The sequence below is a fragment of the Astyanax mexicanus genome, chromosome 3 (assembly GCF_023375975.1).
Source record: "Astyanax mexicanus isolate ESR-SI-001 chromosome 3, AstMex3_surface, whole genome shotgun sequence".
Lineage (NCBI taxonomy): Eukaryota > Metazoa > Chordata > Actinopteri > Characiformes > Acestrorhamphidae > Astyanax > Astyanax mexicanus.
Window position 1 is genome coordinate 10,638,540 of NC_064410.1, and position 15,075 is coordinate 10,653,614.

At 36.5% G+C, this 15,075-nt stretch overlaps 1 protein-coding gene across 1 annotated transcript; it reads right to left on the reverse strand.

Moving 5' to 3' along the window:
* Positions 1–4,238: 4,238 nt before the first annotated feature.
* LOC111188771 (GTPase IMAP family member 8-like) lies at positions 4,239–13,591 on the reverse strand. Its single transcript, XM_049475692.1, has 7 exons — positions 13,490–13,591; positions 10,813–11,436; positions 9,930–10,562; positions 9,064–9,684; positions 7,687–8,447; positions 6,439–6,603; positions 4,239–4,244 (listed from the first exon to the last, which is right to left on the reverse strand). Exons 1-7 carry the CDS (start codon positions 13,509–13,511, stop codon positions 4,239–4,241), a joined length of 2,832 nt encoding a protein of 943 aa, XP_049331649.1. The 5' UTR covers positions 13,512–13,591.
* Between the last annotated feature and the right edge of the window lie 1,484 nt (positions 13,592–15,075).

Sequence of the window (15,075 nt, forward strand, 5' to 3'; positions counted from 1 at the left end):
AGCCATAGCTCTTTAGTGGCCTGTTTAGCTCGCTAGCTAGTTAATATGGTGGGTAGCCTGGTCTTACATATGTGTACATTTGCATGCGTTGTGTTAACATTAATTTTATGTTCAGTTTTGTATTACAGATTAATGTGGAGACAAAAGACAAAAGTTCAGAACATTTTAATAAAAGGGTGGAATGTGAAAGCTCAAGAAGGATGCTGTACCCACGTTATTTGCCAGGACTGTAGTTAGACAAACTACAAGATATATCTATTTTTTACAGTAACCAAGTTAGTTAGTAACTAACTAGTTAGCAGGCTAGCCAACACATGAGTTTTTTATACAGCCAACATCCTGCACATAACCCTCGATCCAGTTGCTGTAGCCTTTTAGTAAAACAGCCCAGGAAATAAAAAATGGCCAATTATTTTTAGTCCATTTTCCGACTGCTTTAGTTGTCCACACAGGCGCTGACATTTGAACTGGTGGATATTCTGTCAGCTCCCTCACTGCCTTGGAGTTTTTGGTTTAGGAGCGGACCCCCCAGCCTCACTTTCATTTCAGCATGGGCGCAGTGTGAATATGGTACAGTGCTGTACAATTCATCCAAACTGTAAAATAATGTAAAAATCAGGAGAAATGTTATGTAGTGAACTGTACACGTCTACTTCTAGTTTACTACAGTTTTTGTGTATGTTTAACAATAACATAAGGAGCCCAAGGATGGTTTGTGTTCAACACACCAACCTACTCCCACTGATGCAGTTTAAAAGAAACCACATATGTGGACACAGGGAGAACATGGAGGCTCCACCCAGATAGGGACTTGAACCAAAGGTAAAAGGTGCTAACCACAAAGCCACGGTCTTGTCAGAACTTGCTACATCAGCAAGTCAGGCATCAGGCTGTGTATTAACCACCATTTGCTGTAAGAACTGTCTGTGAGAAACTTTTAGGAATTCAGATGTTCTGCTTGCCTTACCACCATTAAACACTATTCTGACTCTGATTTCTTAATTTCCCTTTAAATTATTAAGATAATTTTGAAATAAATAGAATTATTTGTGTTCTGTTTTTAAAGTTTAATAAAGATGTTCCAACATGTGAAGTTTTAAACTGTCCACTTGGTGGCAGCAGACACCAGCCAACCAACAAGGTCATTTATTGCAGGAGATTTTGCTAAATATAAGCATTTACTTAGTATTTTAATTGAATTTCTTTAACGCTAATAATTACAGCACTGACCGTAATTGTAAACAATCATGTTTAAGTATTTGAGATCTAACAAGAAATTCACATTTCTGCATTATAAAAAGGTACTTCTGCATTATAAAAATTGTTAAATTATCATCATTTGGTATAAATCATTAGACTTGTTTGGGTTCATTCATTGGAGGGTTTGAACATAAATATAATATGAAATAAAATGGCTATATCTATGCTGTAGTGATGGTGACGCCTGATTCTAATCAATTGACTGTTCTAATCAATAACATTTTTTCAGTAAAAAAAAATAATAAATTAGTTAGTTTACAACAAAGCACCGAACCTCCACTCTGAACAAGCTTATATGAAACCCCCACTCTGAATGAGTTCGTTTCAAAACGATAAAAGCAACAAAAGCAAACTGTGGATTACTCACAATCATCAAACTCCACGTTACTGAAGATTATACAAGGTTCTTGCACCATTTTAAAAGTCAAATGTAATGCTTTTTAAAGATCTTTATCAGCCTCAATGAATATAATTTAAGACCCAAAAATGTTGTCATAATTTATATTGTAGAAAATTTGTTGTATTAAAAATCAAAATGTAACATTTCCCAATTGTTTTCTCTTTTTTATTCTTCAATTTTGTTCCATTGTGATGAAGAATAGAGCATTAAATTACATAATGTAGTTGCATTACATTAAACAACACACTGTACTGCAATGTAGGAAACATAAAGAATAATGAAAGAACACAACGAAGTAAAAGCATGTTGTTCAGATTGAGCATATGTGTAGCTTCCTGCACATATGGAAAAAAGAGGAATTGTTCAAGCTAGCTTGCTGCTAGAGTTAGCTAGCTCTCCAGTATTATTAGCTATTAACTATCTGCTAACATTAGTTCTCTTCCCAGTAATGTTAGCTAGCCCGCCACTAACGTTAGTACGTTAACATGTTAGCTAGCTCTCCGCTAAAGTTAGTATGTAGCTAGCTCGCCACTACAGTTAACATGTTAGCTAGCTCTCAGCTAACCTTTGTTCTCTCCCCAGTAATGTAGCTAGTTCACCAATAATTTAGTGTGTTAGCTAGTTTGCCGATAACATTAGCTAGCTCTCTGCTAACATTAGTTCTCTCCCCAGTAATGTAGCTAGCTCACCAGTAAAGTTAGTGTTAGCTAGCTCGCTGCTAGCGTTAGCTAGCTCTCTGCTAACCTTAGTTCTCTCCCAATAACGTTAGCTAGCTTGCCGCTACTGTTAGTATGTTAACATGTTGGCTAGCTCACCGCTTATGTAGTATGTGTTTTTCCAACGGCATTAAACGCACAGTCTGAAAATGTAATACCTAGAGAAAATTTACAGTAAATTTAAGACAATTTAAGGCTTACTCTGATTTTAACTTAAGACACTTTTTAAGAACCTGCAAGAATCAGGTCAAAAAAAAAAAAAAAAAAAAAAAAACAGTATTCAGAATAATGTGTTTAATCATTTGCTGTTTCTGGAACAGGTTTCACAGCTTTTTGCTCTTATTAGAACTTTCTTATCTGAATAAAGTTTATACTCTTTGCAGCTGTTAAAATATCTCCCCATTCACTCCAAACACAGAGCATAGATCAATCATTAAACCACATACATACAGATGTTTGAATACAGCTTTGTCTTTTTTATTTATATAAGATAATTTGCACTTATATAGCTTGTTTATTTTGCAGAGTATACAGCTTGTGATTGAATTGTCTTTGTAATGAAACTGTGAGCTAAATGCTAAATGAGTTTTCAATGAATGATTAATTGTTTACAGGTTTATTTGAATATTGGAAAAGGTTTATAAAGCCACAAGCGCTACCATATTTAATTATTTTTACACAGATACTAAAGTAGTGAGAAAGTAATGATATTATAAACTTGGGAGAGGTTTTTAATGGTTGCTGTTATTTATCATTATTGATAAACATGCATGGAGTCAATCTTTTCTTATAAATCATCTAATCGTTTCTGTTACTGAACACATGTTGAGAGTTTTCACATCTTTCTACAGTAACATGAGAAAGTGGCTGATTTTCAAAGCTCTATATGCATTCTCTTAAATCAACGCACCAGAAATATTATGAAGAGATCAACTCTTTTTCCTATGCACATCTTAGTGAATCTACAGTACATTGCACCTGCAAACTGCTCTAGGAATTCACCTTGCAGCCATGCCAGTTTACATACTGATGTGATTTTCTAGACTAAGTTGAACATAAGAAGCATTTTAGTTTTGAACTGGTCTGGATTTAGAAGGTGACTGCTCATCGAAATCACTTCCAAAATCACAGCCACACAGAAAACTTCAGAATGTCACGTAGCATCAGAATCATGTTGATGCTTCACAGAGAAGGTGAATAGCATCTCTGCCACTCTGGGCTCAGTGTGCTGCTAACTGCACTAAGGAACTTTGATGGAGGAAACAGGAAAAGGCTGTGTTATATCTTGTAATATTACTTGGTTGTCTCAGTCCACATGCTTCTTTCACTTCAGAAGCAGCTTTTGTTTTCCTCTAAATAAAATTAATGTGTGCTTTGAGACAAAAGGAGCTCAATGCAGGATTGGTTTTCAACTGCAGTAATTACACTCTCAACCTGTCTGGGCTATTAAGCAAGAAATAGCTCATTTCAACAACGTTGCTTTAAAATAAAAACATGCACTTTTCCCAGTAGCCTTAAACAAAGACACAACAAAGATACAACATTTCATGATTATGATAATTACGTTTATCTGGCTAATATCTGATGTATGCCTTTGTATAATAAAAGTTTCTCTGGAAGATCATGTGGGTAATATATATGTCCCCAGACCTATTCAGATTTACTTTTTAATCCCAAAGTTAAATTCTCTGTTCGGAACTGAATTGCAGAATGTATAAAAACAGTGTTAAAACATTTATGACAGTCATTAGAAGGTCAATGATTTAGAGACCACACACACACACACACACACACACACACACACACAAAACTGATTTCTGCAGTGTTCTTCGGCACAAGCAGAAGAATCCTGAGAATTTTCCTCAAACCTGCAAAAAACCAAACACACTCAGTCACTTTACACAGTTTAACACGACTGCAGAGATCAATCATTCATATTTATTCACACTGAATCACATAATTGAGCTGATTAATAAAGTTAAAATAGGTTATTATACAACCATTAAACACATTGAAATTAGGTACTGTGAGGTAGGTTGAAGCTGAGAATCTGTTTAATTTGTATGTGTTATATTTAACTCAACAAGCACAAATTGAGCTATTCTTTTTTAAACTAATGCAGTTAACTATAGAAATGTGTCAGGGGACCTCATTATCTAAGATTATTTCCATTACGTGTCATGCTGTTAAAGAAAAGAACAATATTGTAAAAATGACATAGCTATTCCAAAGTAACCCACAAAAATCAAGACACTAGGATGATAATTGATCATAATAGGCCTGTTTGAATGTACAGTGGTATGAAAAATTTGGGCACCCCTGATAATTTTCATGATTTTTCTTAATACAGTGGTTTTCAAAAGTATTTATACCCCTTGAACTTTTTCACATTTTGTCACCTTACAACAACAAACCTAAATGTATTTTATTGAGATTCTAAGTGATAAACCAACACAAAGTAGCACGTAATTGTGAAGTGAAATGAAAATGGTACATTGTTTTCAATTTTTTTATAAAATAAAAATCTCAGTATAAATCCAGCTGTTCTGTGATGGCCTAGGTAGATTCAAATAGATTCATGGAGACAAAGTTGTGGAGAAGTTTAAAGCAGGGTTAGGGTTAAAAAAACGTATCCAAAGCTTTAAACATCTCAAGGAGCACTGTTTAACTAATCATCCAAAAATGGTTTGCTACAACTGCAAACCTATCAAGACATGGCTGTTCACCCAAACTGACAGATTGAGCAAGGAGAGCATTGATCAGAGAAACAGCCAAAAGAAAGAAAGCAAGAAGACCACACAGCCCCAAAGCATGATGGAACCGCCACCAAATTTTACTGTGGGTAGCAAGTATTTATCTTGAAATACTCTGTTAACTTAATTTTAGTTCCAGTCCACAGCACCTTTTCCAAAATTAGGCTGGATTCTCCAAATGTGCTTTAGCACACCTCAAGCGATTTGGTTTGTGGCGGGTGCACAGAAAAGGCTTCTTCTGCATTACTCTCCCATACAGCCTCTCCTTGAGCAAAGTGTGCAGCAAGATGATGTTGTAGGTCTTTGTAGCTGGTCTGCAGTGTTGTGCGTGAACAAGTTCAAAAGAATGCGTTCATTGAACACGCTCATATTTTCGTGAACGTTGAACTGAAAGCAACACATTTTTTAAATAAAGAACTTGAACGTGAATTTGTTCACATTATGTGTCATGAACGGCAGACATCACTGTAAATGAACGTTGGAATTTGTTTTCCATTGAAAACTGAGTGACATGAGAAACGAGAGAAAGTTCCTCCCTCCTGTATTCTCGCTGGTGCCGCTTACATCATGTATCACCAGACAGAAATGGTTTTGACATTGTGTGCACGCAATAGCAACACCACGTAGTAGCGCGGAGGGCTGGAGGAGCAAGCAAGAGAGAGAGAGAGAGAGTGACAGACCAATGACGTGAGTGAGAGAAAGCGCTGCAAAATACATATTTCATATTATATATTCTTTTTTTTAATTAAATGCTGGTAGATTTCATTGCACTAAGTATAGAACTGGTCTACCTTGTCTGTACTGCTGCAAGTTTAATTACCTGGTAAGAAACCCACAATTGCAGTGTCATGAGCAAATGTCTACAATGAGCAGTTTTAAAGAACATATAGTGATTTCTAGCTTGTAGTCTGAAAAAAAAGTATTTATTTGAATATCTCACGAAAAAAGTAAAATTAACTGAACTTTGAACTAGTTCAGAATTAAAATTGTGAACTTTAAACGTGAACTGTTCACTTTGAGCCTGTTCGAACTGAACTTGAACTAGTTCAGAAATGCTGTGAACTGGCACAACACTGCTGGTCTGTGTTATGTTCTCACCATCCTTTGACTCTGCTTATCTGAGATTTTTCTTCATGAATTATGAAAATGATCAGGGTGGCCAAACTTTTTCATACCACTGTGTATAGAATTCTAATATCATGGTATCATTTCGACTTAAATGCTTAAACAAACCATTGATATGTAAAAAAAGCCATATTGTATAATATTAATTATTAAATAATAATCTATTTTTTATATTATTTATTACCTTATGTGGATTATTTGCTGTTCCTCCTGAAGCAGCATTCTTTCTGTTGATCTTCTCATAATCACCTTGCTGAACATCACGCTTTATTATATGTCTCTGGTACCATAACCACTGCTGATATTTCTGCTTTTCAACATTCTCCATCATGATCTCCATTTCTTCATCCTGTTTGGCATATACATAGGTTTATTTTCTTGCATGAAGAAAAAGAAACATTTTATTAAATCATTTGTTTTACTGTTTTGTTCCATTTATGTACAAAAAACTGTCCCAAACACCTCTGCAATGAGTTTCTGCAATGAATTCTACAGCCTACACAAAAGGAGCCGTTAATAAAAATGAATGTGATTACAATAGAACTGTGTGAAAAGAAAGAAAAAAGTTGAACAGCTGTTTTATTTTAACTTTATCTGAGGTTTTTATATTAGGTGTCATTATTAAGTAATTTTGTCTGAAATATTAAACAACTATTTGAGAAAGTTAGAAGTAATGATACAATTTTTAACTGTAAGTTAAAAAATGTAAGTTTTTTCACTGTGCGTTTGGGCTATTTCTTATTTTTGTAATTAGATGCACTGCACATCCACACCTTATAACCACATTATAAGTTTATAAGTCAAGTAAAAGGACACTGGGTTTATGAATCATAACTGAGTTTCCTAGGTTTTAAACTAAGGATCTGAAAAATTATTCATATGTAATGTCTTCTCAATCAAAGTTTTTCTTTATTGAATTCATTTTCTACACTGTAGATTAATATTAAATACATCAACAGAATTATGGTACACATATGGAATTGTGTAGTAAATAGGTTAAAAAAAAAAGTGTCCCCTGATCTAAACCTGATAAACTGAAATGATGAATTGGGATGAGCTGGAGCTTTACAGTGTGAAGAATAGGCAGCAACTTTTGTCCTGCAACTCCTTCAAGAAAACTATTCTAGGTGACTCTACTTCATAAAATCACTGAGATTAAAATAACAAGAGTATACAGATCTGTCCTCAAAGATAAATATGGTACTATTGAATCTAATGTTTAAAACTTATTCGGTTTTGTATAACACTTTTTGTTTAGCATGTGTTTCTGTATAGCTTTAATATAGTCTTCAATATTAAATTTACAATGTAAAAAATCATAAAAAGAAAGAAAACACATTAAATAAGACGAGATGTGTCCAAACCTTTGATTGATACTGTGTGCCCACATAGAAAAATGTCCCACACTTTTATTGGAATATGATAAAATTACCTCATGTTTGATCTTATGAGGATCCTCTTGCTGCTGATTGCGCTTTACACTCTGACTTTGGTACCATAACTGCTGCTGTTGTTTCTGTTTTTCAACATTCTCCATCATTATCTTCATATCTTCATCCTGTTCTTCTTCCTGCTTTTCTTTCATCACCTTCTGGAACATCTCCTTAGTGAAGCAGCTCCCTTCATTTGCTGCCACCATGGAGTCAATCTTCTCCAGTAGAGCAGTGACCTGGGTTCGGTCGCCATGGTTTCTGTTGTTGAAGACGTGGTACCTGCCTTCACATCTTTGGATGAGGTCTTTAGTGTCTTGTCCAGAGTTTTCCATGAACTGTTCAATGGAGTCATCTCTAAGAAAGTCTCCTTTGGTGAACAGCACCATGGTGTATGTTCTAGAGTCCTCACCAAGTGTGTTGAGGATCTTCTTTGTGGTTTTATTGGTGTCTCGGTTGTATCGTTCAATCGGCACTACCAGCAGGAACACATGTGGACCTGGTGTCACCATAGTGATGGAATTAGTGATTTCTTTCCTAGCGTTATCTGTTACAACGCCTGGATCAAACAGTCCCGGGGTGTCAACTACAGTAATCTGTCTACCGTTGATTTCACCTGTTTCTTTCTGGCAAACATTGGTCACTGTTTTTCCAAATACTCCCTCCTTGAACAGATTTTCTCGACCTAATATGGTGTTTCCTGTCGCGCTCTTTCCAGCTGCAGTCCTTCCCAGCAGGATGATTCTTATAGTTCTTGGAAAATCTGTTTAATTGGATCAATTATTTATTATTTAAAAATAACAGGTAAACATAAGAATTGCTGTATTTTACTGCAATCTGTAGAGAAAACTTGAAAAAAATGTGAAATGAACATGGGGTGTAGTGATACATTACTTTTAGCTGATTCTAGAGATAGGGGCTTAGTGTTGGCCATGCAAAGAAATGGCAATTTTTACACCATTAACAAGCTCAAAATAACTCCACACTTCATTGGTAGAATTCCGAGGGCCCTGAAATGTATATAAACACTGCTTATATAAACAGTGCCTTCAGGCAGTTCTCAACTAATGAGCATAATCAAATAGTCAAGATATAGACAAGATATAGAAAAGATATAGTATATGTATATTTTGGAAATATTTTAAGCAATAGCTGGAATTCATGCATTTCCAAAATAGCAATTTATTTGCATTATTAGCATTGTAAGCCTGTTGGGAGTATCAGTTAAAAACACTGTATTTTGGAATCCTGGGGGTGAATGAAATCTTTCACTACACGCCAAGTCCATTCCACAATGGATTACTCCTTTAAGGCTGAGCGGTTTTCAACAAATGAAAGTTGACATTTTAAGAAAGAAAACAAATACTTTTTTTTCTCACCTTTATTTTTGAGCATAGAATTTGTTCTTTTCAGCCCATCAACTTCTCTCCAGTATTTCAGGTGGCTGTTGAATTGTGCACTATAATACATCTTCGTGGTGTAGTAGCTTTCTCTGTTCTCTGAAAGAAGCTCTTCAACATGCTCAATCAGCTCTAGAACCTGTGAACTGTAGTTAAAGATCAGCCGCCGTTCTCCAAAGTCTTTTATCACAGTCGTGACAGCCCCATCCAGCGGTTTGTTTTGAGGATGCTGAGTGATCAGCACTACAGTGTGATCATTGAATTTTGATCCAAATATGTTCTGGATCTTCTCCAGTTCTCCTTTATCTTCGACAGTGAGACGTCCCTCAGGGAGGACGAGGAGAAAAGCATGAACTCCAGGATCACAGAGAGAGACACAGCAGAAAGTCTCCTGCATCACTTCCTCCTCTGAGAGCTGAGAGTTGTAGAGAGCTGGAAGCTCCACCAGGGTGATCAGACGTCCACATACTTCTGCTTCCCTTTTCACACACACTGATCTGGACTCTGATCTAAGCTCTCTCTGACCCAGTATCAGATCTGATATGGAGAACTTCAGCACTCTGTTACTCCCACACAGGACCAGATTCAGCCTCTCAGACCCTGAATAAGAAATGATGATCTGTGATTTTATTCAGATAATTACAGTAATGAAGAACTGGGTACATCCTGAGCCTGATCCTCAGGGACACAGATGGTTCATATATTTTTTTCGGTAACCAAATCTCGAAATCTCAATACATACGGATGATAAAATGTGGTTCATCTGGTGACCCTCAGGAGCATTTTGAGAACCTCTGAACAAAATCACCTCACTGTAATCTAAAGTTTTAAAGGTGGTCACTTACGTGCTTTGGTCTTAGGGGCTATGCTTGGTGTCAGGTGCACCACCCCTCCAGTCTGCTTCTTCTGGTCTTTCTCATAAGATGACTCTTCCATTGCACTGTCCTTTACATAACCCTTCTTATTCTTTTGCACCAATTTTTCCACTGCCTTTACCAGATCAGAGGGATTACCGCCTGTGTCTAACTGAAAATGCTGGCCTCCGCATTTCTTAATCTCTTGTATGAGCTTATTCAGCTCGTGCGGATCCGTGCCAGTGCCTTGTTTCTGTGTTATCACTGTGGTGTGTTTTAACGCTGTATCAGAGAAACTGTTGAGAATGATTCTGATCTGTTCCCTGTCCCTCGATGTGCATCCATCAGACTGTAGCACCAGTACAAAAACATGAGGTCCAGGAGAACACAGAGCCAGGTACTCTCTCACTCTGCTGTGTATTGTGTTCAGGGGGAGCTGAGGATCGAACAGGTGAGGTGTGTTGATGAGAGTGATGTATTTTCCCTCCACCATTCCTCCAGCTCTCTCACTGTGCTGCTCTACTGAAGGGGGCGGAGCCTCAGTATCAAACGCGTCTCTTCCCAGGATGAAGTTCCCCATTCTGCTGATCTCTGAGCTGTTCTTCCCCAGCAGAACCATTCTCACTGCAAGAAGATGCATTCAACATGTTTATCATTACATCATTAAATCTCTCACCTTTTTAAGTAGAAGAACTTGACTAAATACTTTTATGCCCCACTGTATTTGTAAGCTCCATCACTATTTAATCAATGCAGACTCAAGGAATGAGGGTATAAGGTGGCAATATGTATTGTGACACGCCTTGCGCAGGGATTAGAATAGGGCCCATAATTTGTCAAGTACCACAGATTTATTAAAAGTTGGTCAACCTACCACGTTTTACGGTTTTCGATGGAAGATCTTCCCGTTTGATCGGCAGCTTCTTTTTAACTTTTTTAAGCAGTTCATTAGTGTCATAGGTCAGATATCCTCCACTGTTAGATTTCACCACCTGCTCGATCTTCTCCAAAAGACTCAGCACCTGCACTTTACAATCTCTCTCAGATTTTCCGATGATGAGATGCAAGGATGGATTACTTCCCTTCTGGGCTTGAGCAGCAGCACGGTAATTAACATCTTCATCTGGAGTTAAAACAATAGTGTACTTCATAAACCAGGGACTGTATGAGGTCAGGCTGTTTTTGATTCTATCCTGATCCTCTTTCTTTAATGTTCTGGACAGTACCAGTAGAAACATGTGAGGTCCAGGAGCACAGAGATACAGACACTCTCTAATCTGCTCTGTGATCTGATCCAGTGTGTCTTTAGGATTAAGTTGGTGAGGTGCGTTGATGAGGGTGATGTATCTTCCCTCCACCATTCCTGCAGCTCTCTCACTGAGCTGCTTTACTGAAGGCAGAGTTTCTGTTTTAAACGCTTCTCTGCCCAGGATGAAGTTCCCCACTCTGCTGATCTCTGAGCTGTTGTCCCCCATGAGAATTATTCTCAGTTCAGACACTAAAGAGAAAATACCACAAGAACGTTACAATTGAAATAATTTAACAGTTCATTGCAAATGTAGGTCCTCTCTGCAAGAATCCTACTCTCCTTTGCTGGCACCCTCTGATTACTTTTATTTTTGTACATAAGCAAGGGTTGATCTACAGATACAGTAGATATAGAATCACCAACGTAATCTGTTGTACCCATATTGCTGTTTTTCTTCTGTTTTGATTAAAGGCTGTTTTGTTTAAAGGCTACAGCGTAGATTTGATGCATAAATTGGCCTTTAATTAGCATCACTCCCCCCAAGCACTATGTCAGGACCATTGTGGGTTGCAACGCTCAGGTAAAGGACAATAAATCAATCATACAAAAAATATTTAAATAGCTCAACACAACTAAAATTAAAATTTTTGTTTCTTCAAATTCAAACACAAAATACCATTTTAAAAATTATTAAACCCCTTAGTATTTATTAGAGCATTTACTCAATATTCTTGAGTTTGCATGCAGGCACCTTCTTCAAAAGCCAACAAAGATTCTATAGGCGATTCTCAGGCGACTGTGAAGGCCACTCCAGAATATTACAGGACTTTTTTCTGAAACCAAGCTTTGGTGGTAGAGGAACCAAAGCAGTTCCATAGCATCACAAGTCACCACTATAAGTGAGATGTCCTTTTCCCAATTGTTTTATTTTTCCACTTCCAGACATCCGCTGATATGTAGGGCCAGAAAGTTACAATTCATTTTTGTCACATTAATTCCCAAACTGAAATGAAACAAAACTGAGCCTTTATGGGTCTATATGAACCAGTAGTATGACGGACGGAGTGAATGAAATAATGTAAGTATGAGGAACTCCTCTAAAAATACATGTTGCTTTCTGTGTGGAAACTGAAATTTGAGCCTCAGTAAACCTTCCAACAGGACAATGATCCAGTCTTCACAGTCACATGACTTCAAAGAAAACATTTGATGGGTCGTGAAGAATGCAGTTGCAGCAATAAACACAAGAATATTGGAATATAATAGAGGTCAATGCCCAGGAATGGGCTATTATCAAAAGCTGGTGTCTGGCTGAACATTACATTTACAGCCACTCAAAACAGTAAAAGACTGATCTGCTGAGTATTTAAGACACTCCTCATGAACAGGTAAAAAACCTGAGAGTACCATTATTTATTAAAAGTGTCATTTTGTGTTGAATTCAGAGAAACCACTTGTTATATTAGTTATATTTATATATCTAAACTGGTCTTGTTTAAATGTTTGAAAACTTTGCTTACAAATCTAATTTGAAATGGGGGCCAAATTATTTGATTGCATCTGTAACTTGCAGTTAAAATATACTGCAACACCTATTCTCAGTTCTAAGTAGGCTAAGATTCAGAAGGTATTACAAGCTACATTTGAGTGTAATTGTAATGTGCTTATTAAAGTAAAGTTACCTGTAATTTACATTACATTACATACACTACATTCAGTTTAGCTGGTAGCTGGTTTCAAATAGTATAAATCTGAAAAGTTTGTCACTGAAGTAAAAACATACCATTTACTTGAAGGCTGCAGGGTAAGCAAATTAAACCTGTTTAGCTCTACCCCAGCAAAGTGTGCATTTTAATTTTAGTTTGATCAAACTTTTCTAAACACACCCAGGGCCTTATTTTAGTGATCTACATGTGAGCTGTTAACTGTGTACCGTGCAGCTTGATTTATATATTGTATAAAACAATATTCTTCTGTAAATAATATTTTGGGAATGTCTTCACTGCACATCACATATTTTAAACATGTTCCACAGAAAAATAAAAGTTATTAAATTACACAGATCCATTTTATAACTGCACCTCAAGATATGCTGTTTATTTGTGAGCACTTCAACCTGAGGGGATGATCAGTTCTAGAGAATGTGATGAAACAGATATACTGTGCCATCTTTCAATGTACCTGACCAACCAGTTTGACTGAAGTTCTGGTGTGATGCCAGTCAGTGAATTCCTCAGATGGGTTTTTAAAGGTCAGTGAAAGAAAACAAGTTGTATTTGGTTAGAGAATTGTACTCACGTACCCATGATTTCTCTGGAGGCCATGAAGTCTGATTTGATTTGTTTACTCTGCAGTGTTGATAATCTGGATTAAACAGATTCAGATTTTACTGAACAATGATAGGCTTCTCCTGTTGGAAAATAAAGATGTGTTATTGAGAATACTGTGATACATTAATATGATTTATGTTAACTGGAAGTAATTTTTACTTTTGAACCAATGTTTTCCTAAATGTTAAAATAATTTGATTTTTAATTCAGATTTTTTTTACTAAGAGTATTACTAAGAGTAATAACACCATATTCTGATGATTAGGGGGCAGCCACGTTTGTTTACTTTGATTTACAATGTCCAGAGCAACAGACCATTGATATAGGTTACATCCACGTTAATATATGTACAGAATAAGTAATATAATATCCTCAGTTAGTTAGTTAATTCGTGAGAATAAGAGGAGAATTTTGCTTGAACAGCAGTGTTTAAAACACAACACAAACATATCAGTGTCTTGAGGAGTTCCATTTAACTTATATCCACCACCTTTCACAGAAGAGGAGCTGGTAAATTAGCTAGTATTACATTTAATAAATATTAAATTAAATTAAAAAAATACTAAAATGGTTCTGTTTTTCACTAGCTAGCTAAGCTATATTGTACAAATAACTCTCAAGGTTGGCACACAGTGCTGTTGCCAAAATCCACATTTGTAAGTTTCATGGAGCTGTGTCTGTAACTAAATTTAACACATTTAACCAAACACCCATACATCTGCTCTTACTATTTTATAGATAATAAACAACACCAAAACATCCTAACCCAAGTTCTCGGTTCTGAAGCTCCAGTAAAGCAAGTCACACACACCACAGTTTCCCTCCACAGAATGGTAAGAGCAGACATTTGAACATTTATGTGTATGTGTTAAATTTAGCTCCTTCAACCACAGTTGCAGCTCCTCTTCTCTGGAAGTCAGTAGATATAAGTTAGCTAGGTAAGCTAGCAAGCTCCACACAGCTCTCCTATCTTTTTGTGTTGTGTGTGGAAGCTGGTTACGTACAAGATTAAAAGGTCTTAAATTGTCTTAAATTTACTGTAAAATAGCTGTAAGTATTAAATTTTCAGATGCTGAGTGTAATGTCAGTGAGAAAGTACATAGTTACTAAATATTAACTAAATATTATCAGGGAGAGAACAAAGGCTAGCGGAGAGCTAGCTAGCTAACAAACAAACATTAGTGTGAGTTAGCTAGCTATGTTACCGGGAAGAGAATTAAGGATAGTGGAGTGCTAGCTAACATTAGCGGTGAGCTAACTTATATACTATCTTTAGCGGCAAGCTAGCTTACATCCAAATGTTAGCATGAGTTAGCTAACATACTAATGTTAGCAGTGAGTTAGCTAGCTACATTACCAGGGAGAGAAAAAAGGTTAGTGGAGAGCTAGCTAACATTAGCGCTGAGCTAGCTAACATGCTAACATAATAAAGTTACCCACCCTACCTGCTAAATCTGCAAGCTTTACAAGTTTGTTTTTGTGAGTTTCATGTTATCAAGCACTACTTTTTAAGATATGGCCAACATATGCTATGTTGTCTCTGTTCTGCATCACAATG

Coding starts and splice junctions, on each gene's coding strand:
- LOC111188771 (XM_049475692.1), bottom strand. CDS start 13,511: ATGGCCTCCAGAGAAATCATGG. Junction 8,448..9,063: donor TTCTATGCTCAAAAATAAAG/GTGAGAAAAAAA, acceptor CCAATTAAACAG/ATTTTCCAAGAACTATAAGA. Junction 6,604..7,686: donor CTCATAAGATCAAACATGAG/GTAATTTTATCA, acceptor TATGCCAAACAG/GATGAAGAAATGGAGATCAT.